Genomic DNA, 18,152 nt, shown 5'->3' on the forward strand with positions numbered 1-18,152 from the left:
GAAGGGAACCAGGAGGATGAGAGGAACAGAAAGCAGGGAAAAGAGGTAAAGGAGGAGGACCAAAAAAAGTAGAGTGCCAGATGTGGAGATGCACACTGCTAATTCCAGCACTTGAGAGGAGACAGGGCCCTGTGAGTTCAAGGCCAGCCTAGTCTGCATAGTGAGTTCCAGGACAGCCATGGCTATAAAAAATGACCCTGTGTCAGAGAGGGATACTGATGTTTACAGTTTACTTTAGCCACCACAGTTGAACGACTTAAACCTGTTCTTGCTAACTTTTGCACTTTCAATGGCCCCAGATGACTTATATGGAATTTATATTTTATTGTGGCTTAATAGTTCTTATACTTTATAGACAAACCTCAAGAAAAATTTCCAACCAATAGTCCAGCCAAAAATAACCTTTTTGTTTTAATTATTTTTAAGATTTTATGTGTATGTATGGGTATCTGTATGTATGTGTGTTTGTGTACCATTTGTATGCCTGGTGCCCTCAAGAGCCAGAACAGGGCATAGAGTCTCCTGGGACAAGAGTAAGGACTTTATCAGTAAAGGAAAAAGTTAAAAGGAAAGGAAAATAGAGGCCAAAAATGATAGAGGTAAACTCCTCAAAGTCTTTTTAATGACATAACTTCATTCTTTATTGTGAATACATGCCACATTTTCTGTATCTATTTCTCTGTTGATGGCCATTTAAGCTGGTTTCATATTGTTGTTACTATAATTAGTGCTTAATAAATGTGGATGACCAAGTATGTCTGTGATACATGGGGTGACCAGCTGCCTCAGGATCCTGCCACCACAGTTACAGTCACTTTGACTGCCACTCTGCCTTCTTTGTCACTATAGGATAGTCCAGTGCCAAGCAGCCCTGAAAATATACATACAAGTAGCATTACACAAAACAAATGGGTTATATTTAGGAATGTATATGTGTGTGTAAGTGTACACGTATATGTATGTGTATATATACACACATATATGAATGCAATAACAATTGATGAAAAAATGCAATGAATTTGAAGGAGAGTGGGGAAGGGTATATGGAAGCGTTTGGAAGGAGGAAAGAGAAATGTTGTGATTATAATCTCAAAAGATATTTCTAAAAATATAAAAAGCCTGCAAAAGGGTTGGGGTAGCTAGAAAGATTTTGATTAGAATGCTAATAGTATTGACATTGACGTGAGAGATAAAGGGGCTGTGAGGAGGGCTCTGCAGCGGAAGGCACTTGCTGCCAAGCCTGATGGGCTGAACTCAGTCCTTGGAACCCAAGCGGTAGAAGGAGAAAATGAGACTTCTGCAAAGGTTCCTTGGATATCCACACTGGTGCAATGCCATCACTCTCTGACTTAGCCCAACCCCTCACAAAAACAAAACAAAACAATAAATAAATACATAAATAAAGGAAACTTTTACTGTACCCTGTTTTGTTATATTAATGTATTTTCCGTAATTCTACAAGGAGCAAAAATATAATAATTTTCATCCTTCTCCTACCACATCTGTTCTCGTGGTCCAGAATGAAGCCCCTTAACCTCCTAGGCATCGTTTTCATTTTGCCTGCTTTCCTTTCTTGATTTCATTTTTCTCTCTTGTTCTTTTGCTCAGCCACATTGGGACTGTCTTCGACAGAGGTACGTTACAGAAAGGAAAGTGGAATTTTCACCATTATGGCTTTTGACTAATGTATGAGTCTAGCACTATTGGGGGAAGAGTACCTTTCTCCACGCTAGGCAAGTGGTTTAACACTTAGCTGCACCCCTAGGAAGGTGGGTGGGGTTTCTTTGTTCTTGGGACAGGAGTTGTGCAACACCCAGTTAGATTGGCATCAGCTTTGCTGTTGTTATTGCTTTCTTTGTGGCTATTGTTGCCTTTTTTTTTTTTAAGGCAAATTCTCATGTAGCCCAGACTGGCCTGGAACTTGCTAGGTAGCTGTTGATAACCTTGAACTCTTTTTTAAAAAAAAATACAAAAACCAAAAAAAAAAAAAAAAAAGTACATGCTTGTTTGCATTGAAAATAGAATGAAAAACTATTTGTTTACGATCGTATTGAAACACATTTTGGAAGTCATAAAATGTCTTAATGTCCATTGCAAAATCGAAAGGGCTGTGTTTTAGTAATATAAACGCTAATTGGATAAGACTTTTGTGAACCATGAATATGGAGAAAAATTAGTTGTAAAATAATTTATTGTTTTATTTGGTCATTTTGACACCCTATAGCTAAGCCAATCAATATTGGCTGTGTCAGCTTCCTCTACCCTCCCCTTGGTAACTACCAATATGTTTCTGGCACTGCAATGTTGCCTGCTTTAAGACATTCTGGAGGTGGAGCACCCATGGCTGTCAGTGACTGGGTTTCCTCGTTTAGCATAATGCCTTTTTCGACAGATCTATATTATTTTCTTGACATGTCTAATTTATATAATAAACTAAGGATAATGTTTTTGAAAACATATTCTTAGTAGGAAAATAAGCAACTGCCCCACCTGGGGATCCAGCCCATATACATACAGTCACCAAATCCAGACAATATTGCTGATGCCAAGAAGTGATTGCTGACAGGAGCCTGATATAGCTGTCTCCTGAGAGGATCTGCCAGAGTCTGATAAATAGAGAGGTGAATGCTCACAGCAAACCATTGAACTGAGAACAGGGTCTCCATCGGAGAAGTTAGAGAAAGAATTGAAGGAGCTGGGGGCTTGCCCCCATAAAGAACAACAATACTAACCAGCCCAGAGCTCCCAGGGACTAAACCACTACCTAAAAGAGTACACATGGACAGACCCATGGCTCCAGCTGCATATGTAGCAGAGGATGGCCTTGTTGGGCACCAGTGGGAGGAGAAGACCTTGGTCCTACCAAGGCTAGAACCCCCAGTGAAGGGAAATATCAGGGTAGGGAGGTGGGAAGGGGGTAGTTGGGGAGGGGGAACACCCTCATAGAAGAAGTGGAGGGGGATGGGATAGGGGGCTCATGGACAGGAAACCGGGAAAGAAAATAACATTTGAAATGTAAATAAAAGATATCCAATAAAAGAAAAGTGAAACCAAAGACAGCCAAAACAACTCACTTGGAGTATGAAGGTGGTTATATCATTGTTACTTGGCACTGTGTTTCTTAACCTGTAGGTTGTGACTTCTTTACTAGTTTGAACAACCCTGTCTTTTAAAGGGTCACAGAAAATATACTGGAAAATATAGACATTTACCTTTACAGAGGCAAAATTACAGTTATGAAGTAAAACAAAAACCTTGACCTCTTGATCTTCCTATCCTTATCTCCCAAGTGGTGGCAACAAATCATGGAAACAGAAACTAAACAGAGACACAGAAACTAACAGAAGTTATGAACCAAATGGATTATCAGATATCTATAGAATATTTCATCCTAAAACAAAAGGATATCCCTTCTTCTCAGCAGCTCAGGGTACCTTCTCCAAAACTGACCACAAAATCAGTCACAAAACAGGCCTCAACAGATATAAGAAGACTGAAATAATCCCATACATCCTAACAGATCACCATGGACTAAGGCTGGTCTTCAATAACAACAGACAGAAATAACAGCAGAAAGCCCACATATACATGGAAGTTGAACAATGCTGTACTCAATGATAACCTAGTCAAGGAAGAAATAAAGAAAGAAATTAAAGACTTCTTAGTATTTAATGAAAATGAAGGTACAACATACCCAAACTTATGGGACACAATGAAAGCTGTGCTAAGAGGAAAACTCATAGCTCTGAGTGCCTGCAGAAAGAAACAGAAGAGAGCATACTTTAGCAGCTTAACAGCACAAACAAAAGCTTTAGAACAAAAAGAAGCAAATACACCCAAGAGGACTAGACAGCAAGAAGTAATCAAACTCAGGGCTGAAATCAACCAAGTAGAAACAAAAAGAACTATACAAAGAATCAACAAAACCAGGAGCTGATTCTTTGAGAAAATCAACAAGATAGAAAAACCCTTAGCCAGACTAACCAGAGGACACAGAGAGTCTGTCCAAATTAACAAAATCAGAAATGCAAAGGGAGACATAACAATAGAATCTGAGGAAATTAAAAAATCATCAGATCCTACTACAAAAGCCTACATACAAAAAAACTGGAAAATCTGCAGGAAATGGACAATTTCCTAGACAGATATCAGGTACCGAAGTTAAAGCAGGATCAGATAAACCATTTAAACAACCCCATAACTCCTAAGGAAATAGAAGCAGTTATTAAAAGTCTCCCAACCAAAAAGAACCCAGGACCAGATGGGTTTAGTACAGAATTCTATCAAACCTTCATAGAAGACCTCATACCAATACTGTCCAATCTGTTCCACAGAAGGAACAGAAGGAACAGAAGGAACACAGCCTAATTCCTGCTATGAAGCCACAATTACTCTTATACCTAAACCACACAAAGAACCAACAAAGAAAGAGAACTTCAGACCAATTTCTCTTATGAATATCGATGCAAAAATACTCAATAAAATTCTTGCAAACCGAATCCAAGAACACATCAAAACAGTCATCCACCATGATCAAGTAGGCTTCATCCCAGGTATGCAGAATATACAGATATCCATCAACGTAATCCACTATGTAAACAAAGTGAAAGAAAAAAAAGCACGTCATCATCTAATTAGATGCTGAGAAAGCATTTGACAAAATTCAACACCCCTTCATGATAAAAGTCCTGGAAAGAATAGGAATTCAGGCCCATACCTAAACATAGTAAAAGCCATATACAGCAAACCAGTAGCCAATATCAAACTAAAGCAATAACATTTGAAATGTAAATCGAATATATCCATTTTTTTTAAAAAGAGGCAGATGGCATTCCTGAGAATGCCACCCAAAGTTGTCCTCTAGCATGAGTAAATAAGAACATGTGCACCTGAATGTTACATGTACATGCACACACATATTTTTAAAAAGTAATATATAGCTGGGGTGTACCTTCGTTTATAGAATGCCTGTTTAGAATTCATGAAAGTCTTGATTTGATCTTAAGTACCACATAAACTGGGCAAAGTGTAGAAGGCCAGCATTCAGATGTAGAGACAGCAGAAGGATCCCGAGTTCAACAAGGTCATTCTCTGCTCCAGTGAGTTTAAAGTCAGCCTGGGATACACAGGATGCACGAGAGAGACCTGTCCAAAAACAGTAGCAGCAGAAACTCAAGCTAAAAAGAAACATGGACTCCAAGATGAAGGGCTACTGTGTGCTTAGAGCCGAACCACACACCGTAATGAGTAGGTCTGACCTTTTCCAAAAAGCTTCTTGTGGTACTCTGGCCTGTTGCCTTTGACTATGACTTTTGTGACTTGTGCTCCTCTGGCTGTCTGCAGGATGAGGGTGAGGACCCTTGGTACCAGAAAGCGTGCAAGTGTGATTGCCAGGGAGGAGCCAATGCTCTGTGGTCTGCGGGAGCCGCCTCCTTAGACTGTATTCCAGGTGAGTGGCTCAGTGCCCTAGCATTCCTCCCTCCAGCTCTCAATCTCTCTGCTCTGATTTCTCTCACATTGGCTTGTGCACTTCGCATCTCACAGCGACCACTGCTCCAACATTCTCTTCATTCTGCCAGGCTCTCTCTCCCTGGCTTGTCTGAGATGGTCAGGTAAGACCCAATTGTCAATGCAATCTGAAAATAACTCAGCATGCAGGAAGTCCCTTCCTTATAGGTATCAGAGGAAATAGGTGTGTGTGTGTGTGTGTTTATACGGGTGAGTGGGTGGGTGGGTGGGTGGGTGGGTAGTGTTTCTATATCTTGTGATTGGAGTCAGGCAGTCTCCAAATCAGCAATGAGGATAGGGAGGACAAGAATCTAGTAAAACAAGCCACTTCTAGAAAGTAAATTACTGTCATTTCCTGGATTGGCAGAGTTTAGCCAAAATGGAGGAGGAGCTCTATAGTTCATGGTGTGGTGACTCCAACCATAAAATTATCTTTGTTGCCACTTCCTAACTGTGATTTTGTTAGTTATGAATAGCAATGTTAATATTTTTGAAAACAGAAGTTTGCCAGGGTGGGGGTTGTGACCCACAAGTTGAGAACTGCTGGCAGTTTGGTGCCCCAGCTCTATGGGGTTGTTAGGAGGAATAAATGGGACAAGGCGTCATTGTGTTGGACTTGGCCAACTGTGGCCTTTAATAGACATTAGTTCTTTTGTTTTGTTGCCTTCTGGAGTTTACAGTGAGAAATTAGAGCAGACTTGCAGAGGCTTGCACTGTCTCTGTAAATATTTGCAAGGCTTAATCCTTTCCATGGCCCAGGGCTGATGGTGCATGAAAGCCATGCCTCTCCTGCTTCTGAGAGTACTTTAATCTCTATTTCTCAACAGAAACTCAGTCTCTTCTTTATGAAACTGTGAAGTTGGGGTGAGGAGCTGGGAAACAGGAAGGATGTTCAGTGAAGTGGTGTTTCCTCAGGGATATCCCATTTTACTTGGTGGCAAAGACTGCTGTTAAATGTGATCTGCCCAATCTCAAAGGACCTTCTCTCATAATGCATGTCTAAGTCTTTTCAATGCCTTTAACCCCACATCTCCTGTATGACAGGCAGCGATAGGGAGGCAGGAACAAAGGCTTTGGCTCCATCTAACTAAGGTTAAGCACTCAGTGGAAATTGGCATTCTTTTCTGCTGTGGAAGGGGAGATATGCCTCCTCCTGAAGGAAGACCCTCTAATCCTAACTGCAGCAGCAGTTGTCTCCATTGGGCCCTCGATGGTGAAGAATCACACTGGAGCACAGGTAAAAGGAACAAGTGGCCATGATTTCTTATAGCAAGCAAAAGGAGCTTAGCAGGTGAGGTAACAAAACAGAAAGTGAGTCTGACTCTTGGGAATCTCCTGCAATGACAAAGGGCAGTCTCCGTTGTCTAGACTTCTAAGTCTTCGTCTACCATTTTCCTGCCCTTGCTCGCCCTTGCGGGCAGTCTGAGGTCATCCTTTTCCTGTAATACAGACGAGAGCTCTATTAGAAGTAGTCTTTATCCACAATCCAACTGGTTAGAGTTTGATGCAGGACTATGAACAACTATGTATAACCACGTGAGAAGCTGACTAGGGAAAAAGTTGGAAGCTAGCTGGAGGATGCTAAGACCTAGCTTCGTTGTTTTCCTCAGAGCCCTGTTGCTCCTCTTATCTGGCCAGCTAGATGATCACATCCTCTGCTGTGTGAACTCTTACTTTCTCCTCAGCGTGTCTGACCTGACCATTTTAAGCCTAATATTTGTTTTAAAAGAAATATGTCCAGTGAGGACCTCAGATATACTGGAATTTCACTCCAAAGCTTCATGGAAAGTAGCCAAAGGGCTGAGGATGTCGCACTCTGTTGGCAGAGTGCCTGCCCAACACATACCAAGTCTGGGTTTCACTGCTGGGCCCATGATCACAGAACTCTGGAGGTTCAAGTAGGAAGATCATTATTATGATCATTATCATTATTTCAAGGCTATACTCAGTGGTACACAGGGAGTTTGAAGCCGTCGTGGATTACATAGGACACTATGTCAAAGATGAATGGATAGGGCCAGTGGCATGGCTCCGTAGACCAGAGTGCCTGATAAGCAGACCCACACTATGGACGGAGAGGGCGACTGCTTAAAGTTGTCATCTTCCGACCTCCACTCCGGCACTGATCTCCCACATGTGCACACTCCCTTCAACCACGCCTCCAAATAAATACATATATTATATTTATAAATGTTTATATTTCTTAGTGACATATCATATTTATATTTATATTCATTTATATGAATAATGTTTATTCATATAAATAAACTTGAGATTTCAATCTGAAACTGGATCTTAGCATAAGCATTCTTTTTATAGACTTTATTTCTTCTAGCCACACAGATATTTTCAGGTAGAAAGGAAGAAAACCACATCAGTGTTAAATGGTAGGTTCGTCATATTAACTGGCTATTTTGTGAAAGAAAAGATTCATGGCGGCAGGACTAGGCTCAAATTTCTGGAAGGCATTTGTTGGTCACAGTTTTCGTTTCTCATGGAATGCCAAGGACACCATTTTGTCAGCCTGGATCTTGATATTCATTGTTTCCATCAGGGCCTGCCTTAAGGGAGAAGATCCTAGAAAGCACAGAAGTATGTGCATTGTCACTCAGAGCTGCTGAGAAAGCCCATGGGGCTACATAGAACAAAGTCTAGGCATATTGCCCACAGAGCAGAAGGCCAGGGACCTTCTTTAGCATCAGCTAAATCTATTACAAATACTAATTCTGCCTTTTTCACAGTTGACCTAAGATTGACCTGGCCTCCTGAGGATGGAGTATAGCAGGGTGGGGGCATGCAAAAGCCTAAGAAATCCAGGGGTTCAGGCTGGGGTTATAGCTCAGTGGTAGAACACTTGCCTCACATGTGTGAAGCCCCAGGTTCAATCCTCAGCACTATAAAAAGAAAAAATACCAAGATAACCCAATAGCTCCTCCTTAGTGCTTTACTTTTATTCCACACTAATATTCTATATTACCTGCACATGTATCTTTTATAAATATTGTTCGTTTATTATTATACATTTTATTATTATATATTTTCAATTCTAACACACACACACACACACGCACACACACACACACACACACATACACACACGTACTATTCACAATTTTCAGCTATTTCTTGTCAGAAATGTTCCTGAGCTGCTCCATCCTCCCTTTGTTTTTAGACATATCGAAGCATAACCTTGAACACCCGATTGTCCTGAGAACTGGGATTGTAGACATGTTCCCCCAGGCTTAGTTTTCTTTGAGGCAACTTTGTTTTGTTTTGTTTTGTTTTTTTGTGGTGCTGGGACTTGAACCTACAGCCTCACATATGCTAGGCAAGTGCTAAATCAGAGAGCTGCACACCAAGACCTTGAACATGTTTGAGAAATACTCTAGCACTGAGCAATATCCCTACCTTTTCCTTTAGCCCCGAATATCCTTTTTTTTTTCTTTTTTTCAGAGCTGGGGACCGAACCCAGGGCCTTGTGCTTGCTAGGCAAGCGCTCTACCACTGAGCTAAATCCCCAACCCCCGAATATCCTTTATAAACAAGTCTGGAATTCACTCTCACAGACCAATAAAACATAGCCTGAACAAAGCAAGTTAACATGTAAAGTACCTTAGTAACACATGTCACACATACCCCTATCTATCAAGTTATCAAGGGTCACATGAGCCATAAAAGATGTGAGTTTTTCCTTTAAGAGTGAAATGACTATAGAGAAGTGTAGTGGGGCTGGTGAGTTGAGATAGGTCAGTAGGTAAGGATGCTTTCTTTTTTTTTTTTATTAACTTGAGTATTTCTTATTTACATTTAGTGTTATTCCTTTTTCCGGTTTCCGGCAAACATCCTAATCCTCCCCTCCCCTTCTTTATGGGTGTTCCCCTTCCCATCCCCCCCTTGTCGCCCTCCCCCAACAATCTAGTTCACTGGGGGTTCAGTCTTTTTTTTTTTTTTTTACTTTAATTTTTTTTTTATGTACTTTTCGATGTTTTTTTCCCTTTCCCGTTTTCCGGCCAAACTTCCCCCTCCCCCCTCCCCTTCTTTTTGGGTTTTCCCCTCCCCCCCCTCCCCCTATTGCTGCCCTCCCCCAACTGTCTAGTTCACTGGGGGTTCAGTCTTAGCAGGACCCAGGGCTTCCCCTTCCACTGGTGCTCTTACTAGGATATTCATTGCTACCTATGAGGTCAGAGTCCAGGGTCAGTCCATGTATAGTCTTTAGGTAGTGGCTTAGTCCTGGAAGCTCTGGTTGCTTGGTATTGTTGTACATGTGGGGTCTCGAGCCCCTTCAAGCTCTTCCAGTTCTTTCTCTGATTCCTTCAATGGGGGTCCCGTTCTCAGTTCAGTGGTTTGCTGCTGGCATTCGCCTCTGTATTTGCTGTATTCTGGCTGTGTCTCTCAGGATCGATCTACATCCGGTTCCTGTCAGGCTGCACTTCTTTGCTTCATCCATCTTGTCTAATTGGGTGGCTCTATATGTATGGGCCACATGTGGGGCAGGCTCTGAATGGGTGTTCCTTCTGTCTCTGTTTTAATCTTTGCCTCTCTATTCCCTGCCAAGGGTATTCTTGTTCCCCTTTTAGAGAAGGAGTGAAGCATTCACATTTTGATCATCCGTCTTGAGTTTCATTTGTTCTAGGCATCTAGGGTAATTCAAGCATTTGAGCTAATATCTACTTATCAATGAGTACATACCATGTGTGTTCTTCTGTGATTGGGTTACCTCACTCAGGATGATATTTTCCAGTTCCATCCATTTGCCTACGAATTTCATAAAGTCGTTGTTTTTGATAGCTGAGTAATATTCCATTGTGTGGATGTTCCACATTTTCTGTATCCATTCCTCTGTTGAAGGGCATCTGGGTTCTTTCCAGCTTCTGGCTATTATAAATAAGGCTGCAATGAACATAGTGGAGCACGTGTCTTTTTTATATGTTGGGGCATTTTTGGGTATATGCCCAAGAGAGGTATAGCTGGATCCTCAGGCAGTTCAATGTCCAATTTTCTGAGGAACCTCCAGACTGATTTCCAGAATGGTTGTAGCAGTCTGCAATCCCACCAACAATGGAAGAGTGTTCCTCTTTCTCTGCATCCTCGCCAGCATCTGCTGTCACCTGAGTTTTTGATCTTAGGTAAGGATGCTTTCTATTGTAGGCTTGAGGACCTGGGTTTCAATTCCCTCCATCCACATTAAACACTAGGCTTCACGAGGGGCTCAGGCTTACACTATTAATCCTTAATGAAACCAGATCAAAACAAACTGAGCAAGCAAACAAAACAAACAAACAAACAAACAAACAGAACCTAGGTGTTATTGTATCTATAATGTCAGCATTAGTGGGTGAAGGCAGATGAATTCTAGGCACTTGGTGGCCAGTCTGCCCATCCAAAACACTGAGCTTCATCAGTAAGAGATCCTGTCTTAAAGGAAGAAGGCAGAGACTGATAGAGGAGTTCATCCAACATTGTCTTCATGGGCCCTCCACATGGATATGTGCACATTCATGCACTTCTATACAACACACACACACACACACACACACACACACACACACACACACACACCAGTATAGTAGCTGTTTATAATAAAATCGCTGGGAAAAACCTTAAGATAATGTTTGTGGGGCCAACCAGGGTCTGCCCTTTGAAGCTTGCAAGTACTGCTTGGGGACAAGGCCACACAGGTGTACAGCTGTTTATGGTGGAAGCTCTCTCTAGGCTGCACTTCCATAGAACCCCCAATCCTGAGGATGTCCAGAGGGCTAACTCATCCTTGGTCCCATTCCTCAGTGAAACCATATCTTTAGTGACCTCAGACCTCCACAAGGTCTCGCCTGCTTTAGCCGTGGCTATCCCCTATTCTGGTATTGTATGGATCATTTGATATTGGACAGGAGGACAGACAGGCGCAGGGTGTTAGAATTCTCCTATGGTAAATCCAAAGAGAAAACATGCAAAGTCAAAAAAAAAAAAACATATTGCAGCCTGCTCCTTTTTAGCTAGGCACTATACTCTTCTAGGTGTACAACTGTCAAACAGGGTTTCACCTTGTCTTTTCGCAAGTGTCTCAAGGCAACAGTACTCTGATGGCCATTCTCAAGTGAGGAAACAGACTTAGAGGGCGTTAAGAACTAAGCTCCCGGGGTTGGGGATTTAGCTCAGTGGTAGAGCGCTTGCCTAGCAAGTGCAAGGCCCTGGGTTTGGTCCCCAGCTCTGAAAAAAAGAAAAAAAAAAAAAACCAAAAACCAAAAACTAAGCTCGCTGACACTAGGCAGGCCTCTTTATTCCTAACTACTCATTATTATCGTCTGTGGCTCTGGGGCCCTACTCCAGTCCAAACGCAGCAGAGAATCCCTTGAGAATGTCAGAGCACTAGTGTGCCTGAAGCTCCCTGGGTGATTGATGGCGCAACTGAGATTGATTCCTCCTGGCCTGTAGTCTTTGTTTTGTGGCTTGAAGGTGTCAAGGTCTGACGCCCAGAGGATTAGACAGGAGATAGGATGACACAGAGCCAGCTTGGATTATAAAGGACATCAAACTTCTTTAGGCCAACCAGGTAGCATTATTTAGTCAGTCTCTCTCCCTTTCTCTCTGTCTCTGTCTCTGTCTCTGTCTCTGTCTCTGTCTCTGTCTTTCCCTCTCCCTCTCCCTCTCCCTCCCTCTCCCTCTCCCTCTCATTCTATCCCCTCCTTACCCCCCTTTCTCCCTCTTTCCTGTCTGAGACAAGATCTCAGGTATTCTGGGCTGGCCTTGGACTCACTGTCTTTGAATTCCTCTGTCCTCCTGCTTTCAAAAACGTGTGTACAACCATGCCCAGCTTCTGAGGATGAGACCGAGGACTTGGTAAGATCCCTACCAACCGAGCTATAGTCCTAGGCCTCCAAAAGATGTCCTTGGGTCACAAGTGAACCACACAATCTCAGCGGCTGGACAAGCCCTCCCAGGTCACTGCCACTGTAGATGTTTAGTTTACTCCTAACTGGCACACAGAGTGTGTGGGAAGCAAAGCAGGAGAGTGAATAAAAGGTAAATGGAAAGAGTAAACTGCCACAACCAGTGCCAGGGAGACGGTAACAAGATTTTCCTTCTTTTCTGCCTGTTCCCTATAGCCCACGGCCATGGGAAAGTGTTTGACACATTTGCCTTTATGAGAAACAAAGAAAAAAAAACCTTACAGATTGAAGAACCTGGGAAGGCTAGAGTGGTGGGTACACATGTATAATTTCGGCATGTGGGAAGTAAAGGCAGGAAGATCAAGGTCAGGCTTAAACTACATAGCAAGTGTTCATCGTTTCAAGCCAGCCTGGGCTACATGAAACCTTGCACCCTGAAAGCAAACCAATCAGGTCTAAGCGATAAGCAAAGGTCCATTAAAACCCTGTTTTTTGTTGTTCAGATCCTGTTCCTCCTTCTGATAGTCTGACCCTGTCTGGTAGGCTGGAGGGAAGTCGGGGCTTGAGTGCTCAGATCTCTCAATCCACCAGCCCACAAAATGCCTTCCCTGGCAGGCCAAAGCTTTTAAAATGCACTTTGAAAGTATGCTTGTTAAAAATACTCCACTCCGGGAGTGGACTCCTAGACACTGCATTCTTAATAAGCTTCCCTAATGATTCAGCCACACCAGGTGTCATTGTTTGGCTCAGAAAAGCACCCATACAGAAAAGCTCTCCTGAAAACCGGCATGATTTTAACAGACGGCAAGGCTTGAGCACTTGAGAAAGTACAAATGCTGTCGTCTCCAGCCCGGCCGCACTCACACGCACTTAAAGGTAGAAAGGAAACTGAGCCATCCTGGCGTGAAGCCTGTGGCTCTCCTGTCTATGTCTGATTTCAGACAGGGGGAGGGTATAGCCATTTCTGAAGAAAGTGTGTGTGTGTGTGTGTGTGTGTGTGTGTGTGTGTGTGTGTGTGTGTGTGTGCGTGCGTGTGTAAAATAGAACCATGTGCATGATACAGAAACACACTACCACTGATCTATAGTCCCAGACTATTTTGCTGAATTTGGGAACCTCGACCTCAAAGAAGACTCAAACATTCCCTGTTAGCTAATGTTCCAGGTAAAGATGCCACAAACCAACCTCTTTTTCTTGAATTCAGATCCACACACACGGAGGACATAATTTCATTTGCCTTGTTTGGAACTTATCATTGTCAAATTGGAATGTAGGTTGTCCACTGGCAAGATAACCCAATGCTGTTCTGTTTGTTGTTGTTGTTGTTGTTTCAATATCTTTGGCGTAAGCAAATCAGCTTTATTCTTCTACAGCAGGGTTCAGCTAGCCAATGCTTGCTAGTCAAACTCAACTGCTTTCCTAAATACACTTTCCCCTATTTATTATCTATGTATCTATGTATCTGTCTATTTATTTATCACTTATTCACATTACATCTCACTGCCTTCCTTCCAGTGCCTCCTCCCCTTCTCCTCTCCCCTTCTCCTCTGAGCAGGTGGGCTCCCCTGGCATCCCCCCCACCCTGACACATCAAGTGAGGCTAGGTGTTTCCTCTCCCATCTATACTAGACACGGCAGTCCTCTAAAAGAACATATTCCACGTACAGGCAACAGCTTTTATGATAGCTCCCACTTCAGTCGTTAGAGAGCCACGTAAAAACCAAGCCCCACATCTGCTACATATGTGCAGAAAGGCCTAGCTGCAGCCTGTGTATGCTCTTTGACTGGTGGTTCAGTCTCTGAGAGCCCCAAGGGTTTAGGTTAGTTGACTCTGTTGGTTTTCCTGTGGAGTTCCTATCCCCTTTGGTGCCGGCAATCTTTCCTATTCTTCCATAAGAAGCTCCCTCCACTGTTTGGCTGTGGGTGTCTGCATCTGTCTGAGTCAGCTGCTGGGTAGAACCTCTCAGAGGACAGCCATGCTAGGCTCTTGTGTGCAAGCATAACAGAGCATCATACAAGACTCAGGGATTGGTGCATGGGATGGGTCTCAAGTTGGGCCTGTCAATGTTGACAGTTTTCTCAGTCTCCACTCCATCCCCAGTCCCTGCATTTCTTGTAGACAGGATACATTTTGGATTGAAAGTTCTGTGGGTGGGTTGGTGTCCCTATTGCTCCACTAGGGTTCCTGCATGGCTACAGGAGGTAGCGTTTTCAGGTTCCATATTCCCAATACTCTGAGTCACAGCTAAGGTCATGTCCCCATTGATTTTTGGACACCTCCCTTATCCCAGGCCTCTGTCTCGTTCTAGAGATGCCCCCACCCACAATGCTGGTTTCAGTGAGAGTACTTAGTCACAAAGGGAAGGGAGCAGCAGGCAACTAGCCTATAAGGACTGCTTTGTCTGTCCCCATTTAGAAGAAAGCAGCCTCCTTCAGCTGTTGCCTATTCAGTCATCCTTTTTCTTCAGACAGTGAGAAAAGGACAATTTACAAGTAAGAAGTCAGTCTCAGTATATAATTGCCATTTTCCTGCTCACCGTTGTCTTATTCCCGTAATTGGCATCATCTGCTAGCCAAGAACAATTAGAGACCCTAATGTTCTTATGAAGCACAGTTCAACCTGTGATAACGAGGGAACTAAAACCGGACGCCTGGCATTTCGCTATGCTATTTCACTACATACCTCTTGGCATTTTGGTCTCTAAGTTGATGAGGGAGGTGGATGCATTTTTCACACACACACCCCCCTCAATGAGGTTACCATAGAACCTGCTCCCCCAACCTCCACTTTTATGACTGTTGAGTGAATATCTCTATGGAATTCCCTTTACTCCAGTTCAGCTTCATCCCATGTGAGCACTTAATAGTGGCAGGTCCGGCTCTCTGCATCCAGCACCATGCTGAGAAATGAAATGTTCGCCACCTGCAAAGTGCCTATGTTTCTTGCTTTGTCCTTTAAGCCATTTCCTGTTGAAGTTCTAGGATAAGGAGGGGTTCATTTCTTCTTTTGGATTTTGGGAAGAGACCTCAATACTTTTTCAGAGCAGCCCAGAGGAGCTGGGACTCCACATACATACATATGCCACCACTCTGGCTAGAGATTGGGGTGTTTGAGAGTATGCTGTTTTTCCTCCCCAGAATGCCCATATCACAAGCCCCTGGGTTTCGAGTCAGGGGAAGTCACACCAGATCAGATCACTTGCTCCAACCCAGAGCAGTATGTGGGCTGGTATTCCTCATGGACTGCAAACAAGGCCCGGCTCAACAGTCAAGGTTTTGGGTAAGTAGGGCAGGCAGCCCAGGTAGAGTCATTCTTATATTTTTAAAGATGTGCTTTGAAAAATTAGGTCTGTCTCCTAAACGGATGACACAGAAAGCATTTATTCAACAGCCCCTGACCGAGTGCCTGGTTGTGCCAAGGACTGGGTGTACAGTAGTGGCAGGGTGGGTGAATCCCTTGGCCTTAGAGGCACACAGTGAAGAGAGGAGACAGACTGTAATGCATCCCTGCATCCCTGCTCAAGGGATGGACACTGTTGGGAAGATGGCCAGTTAAACGTGCCAGGGAAGTCTTTCCTAAGGAAAAGAAATGGGAATCAGGCTATGTCTGAAGGCTAAGAGTTGGGATGATATCCTTGATGCTAGTAACCCCTCAAAACTCAGCACCTGTTGGCTTTTCACAGCCAAATGTATAGATGACTCCTGATAATTTGACGTGTTCCTGGCAGGTGTGCTTGGCTTTCCAAGTATCAGGACAGTAGCCAGTGGTTACAGATAGATTTGAAGGAGATCAAGGTGATTTCGGGGATCCTTACCCAAGGACGCTGTGACATAGATGAGTGGATGACCAAGTACAGTGTGCAATATAGGACTGATGAACGCCTGAACTGGATTTACTATAAGGATCAGACTGGAAACAATCGGGTAAGTGGAGGTCACTCCAAGTCAGCTTCAGCTCACAACCCCTGAGGCTCGCCCCATCCCTATGCTCCCGCTGTCCATGTCTCTGTCAGAGCACTGACCCCTCTGCATGTTGGGACATCTGTGTTCCTTCTTCACCATACATTCGCTCTTTTTCCAGATGTGGTCTGTGAGACTAGCAGTTTGTAAATTAATGTTGGTCTTTTGTGCAAAAAAAAAAAAAAAAGTATTTTTCTAGTTCTCAGAATTGGCATATAGTCTCTTGAATACTACTCTGGCAATTTGGACAGTTCCAAACTCACTCAAACGTTGACTGTGGGGCTCCATGGGCCTGGTTCACCTGTTATCACTTACTTGTACAGTTAATGGTTGCTTCTTACTATTGACTGAGACTGACAGCTTCAAACCTTTTGGAAGCCCAGCAAGTGAGCCACTTTGAGGCTAGAGAGATGGCTCTGTGGTTAAGAACACATACTGTCTTGCAGAGAACCACAATCCAGTTCCCAGTATTCAGATTACAACATTCTATAACCCCAGTTCCAAGAGATCAGATGCTCTGACTTCCAAGGACTTCTGCACTCCCTTATACATGGCCAGACACAGACGCACATAGATATGCATAATAATAAAAGAAATACTAAAAACAGGTTTGAAAATGTTAGTAATGGGTAATAGTAACATACATTAATACTAATAGCCTAAATGGCCCTTTAAAAGATGGTGCCCGTCCAGACACACTCTATTAATCCTTGAGGACTGAGTTCTATCTAGATCTTCACTATGAACTAACACGTTAAGCTCCTGGATATCTTTGTGATCCATAAAAAAATGAATTGAAAACTCACTTAGCTGTTTGAAAATGGTACCTTTTTTTTTTCACAACAGCAAGGAATTCTTCAGGCTACTTCCCACGTGTGTCCTCTCGGTGTGCAGCATAGACTGGGCCTCATCCTTTTGGCTCACTCTCCCAAATGCTGGGATTACAGGCACATTTCCCCACATCCAGGTCTCCTAAGCCTATTCTTGACATTTAATCAAGTTGAGTAGGCATGTGTGACTAATAGTCAGAAGGCCTTATAGTCCAAGGTGACAACTTGCACAGTAAGACGTTCATGGGTTGAGGTCTGAGGTTTTGAGGAGTTTGACACAATGGGAAAACCATTTTGATGCTTTTTTTTTTTTTGGAGACATTTTTCATGCATCCCATGCTGGTCTCCAACTTGCTATGTGGCTCAAGACAACCCTAAAGTTCTGACCCTCCTGTCTCTGTCCATCTTGAGTGCTGGGATTGTAGTATGTCCCATCATCAGTTTCCATACTGCTGGGGATCAGAACTCAGCTTTCATCCTTGTCAGTCAAGCACACTACCAACTGGGCCACATGTCCAGCACCTCAAACTTTCACTTTCTGGCCGTTACTAAAGTTGCATTTTCCAAAAGACATTAGACTTCATTTTCCAGCCTTGTGCTTTGAAGGCCTTGATGGTGCTCTGAAGGAGGCACTCCACTCCATTCATGAGGCCTCAGGTCGGATTTCAGGAACCCCCGTCTTCACCTGCTTCTGAGTTGAATACACTCAAGGACAAAGAGCATGAGAGGGCAGCTCGTGCCCTGTTGCTAGGGAGAAAGGCAAGATGGATAAACAAGGTACACCTGTTTTGTGGATGGCTAAAGCGAAGTGCAGCCATTAAACGATTTTAGGAGAAAGTTAGAGGAGGAAATGAAATGCTCTATGTCACAGAGCAGAACACTGTGACCCCGGAAAGAGTGCTAACAGTGATTTCTTCAGAACTACTGTCAAGCGTCTGCGACATCTTACATTGCCTCCTGAAAAACA

The 18,152-nt window shown here is 43.3% G+C and overlaps 1 protein-coding gene across 1 annotated transcript in view; it reads left to right on the forward strand.

Moving 5' to 3' along the window:
- Positions 1-18,152, forward strand: part of Rs1 (retinoschisin 1) — a 29,371-nt gene that overhangs the window by 10,436 nt on the left and 783 nt on the right. Inside the window, exons 2-5 of the mRNA XM_032889578.1 lie at positions 1,609-1,634; positions 5,344-5,449; positions 15,534-15,675; positions 16,124-16,319. Coding sequence (XP_032745469.1) covers positions 1,609-1,634; positions 5,344-5,449; positions 15,534-15,675; positions 16,124-16,319 — 470 coding nt within the window. The remainder of the gene's footprint in view (positions 1-1,608; positions 1,635-5,343; positions 5,450-15,533; positions 15,676-16,123; positions 16,320-18,152) is intronic.

The sequence above is a fragment of the Rattus rattus genome, chromosome X (genome assembly GCF_011064425.1).
Source record: "Rattus rattus isolate New Zealand chromosome X, Rrattus_CSIRO_v1, whole genome shotgun sequence".
Lineage (NCBI taxonomy): Eukaryota > Metazoa > Chordata > Mammalia > Rodentia > Muridae > Rattus > Rattus rattus.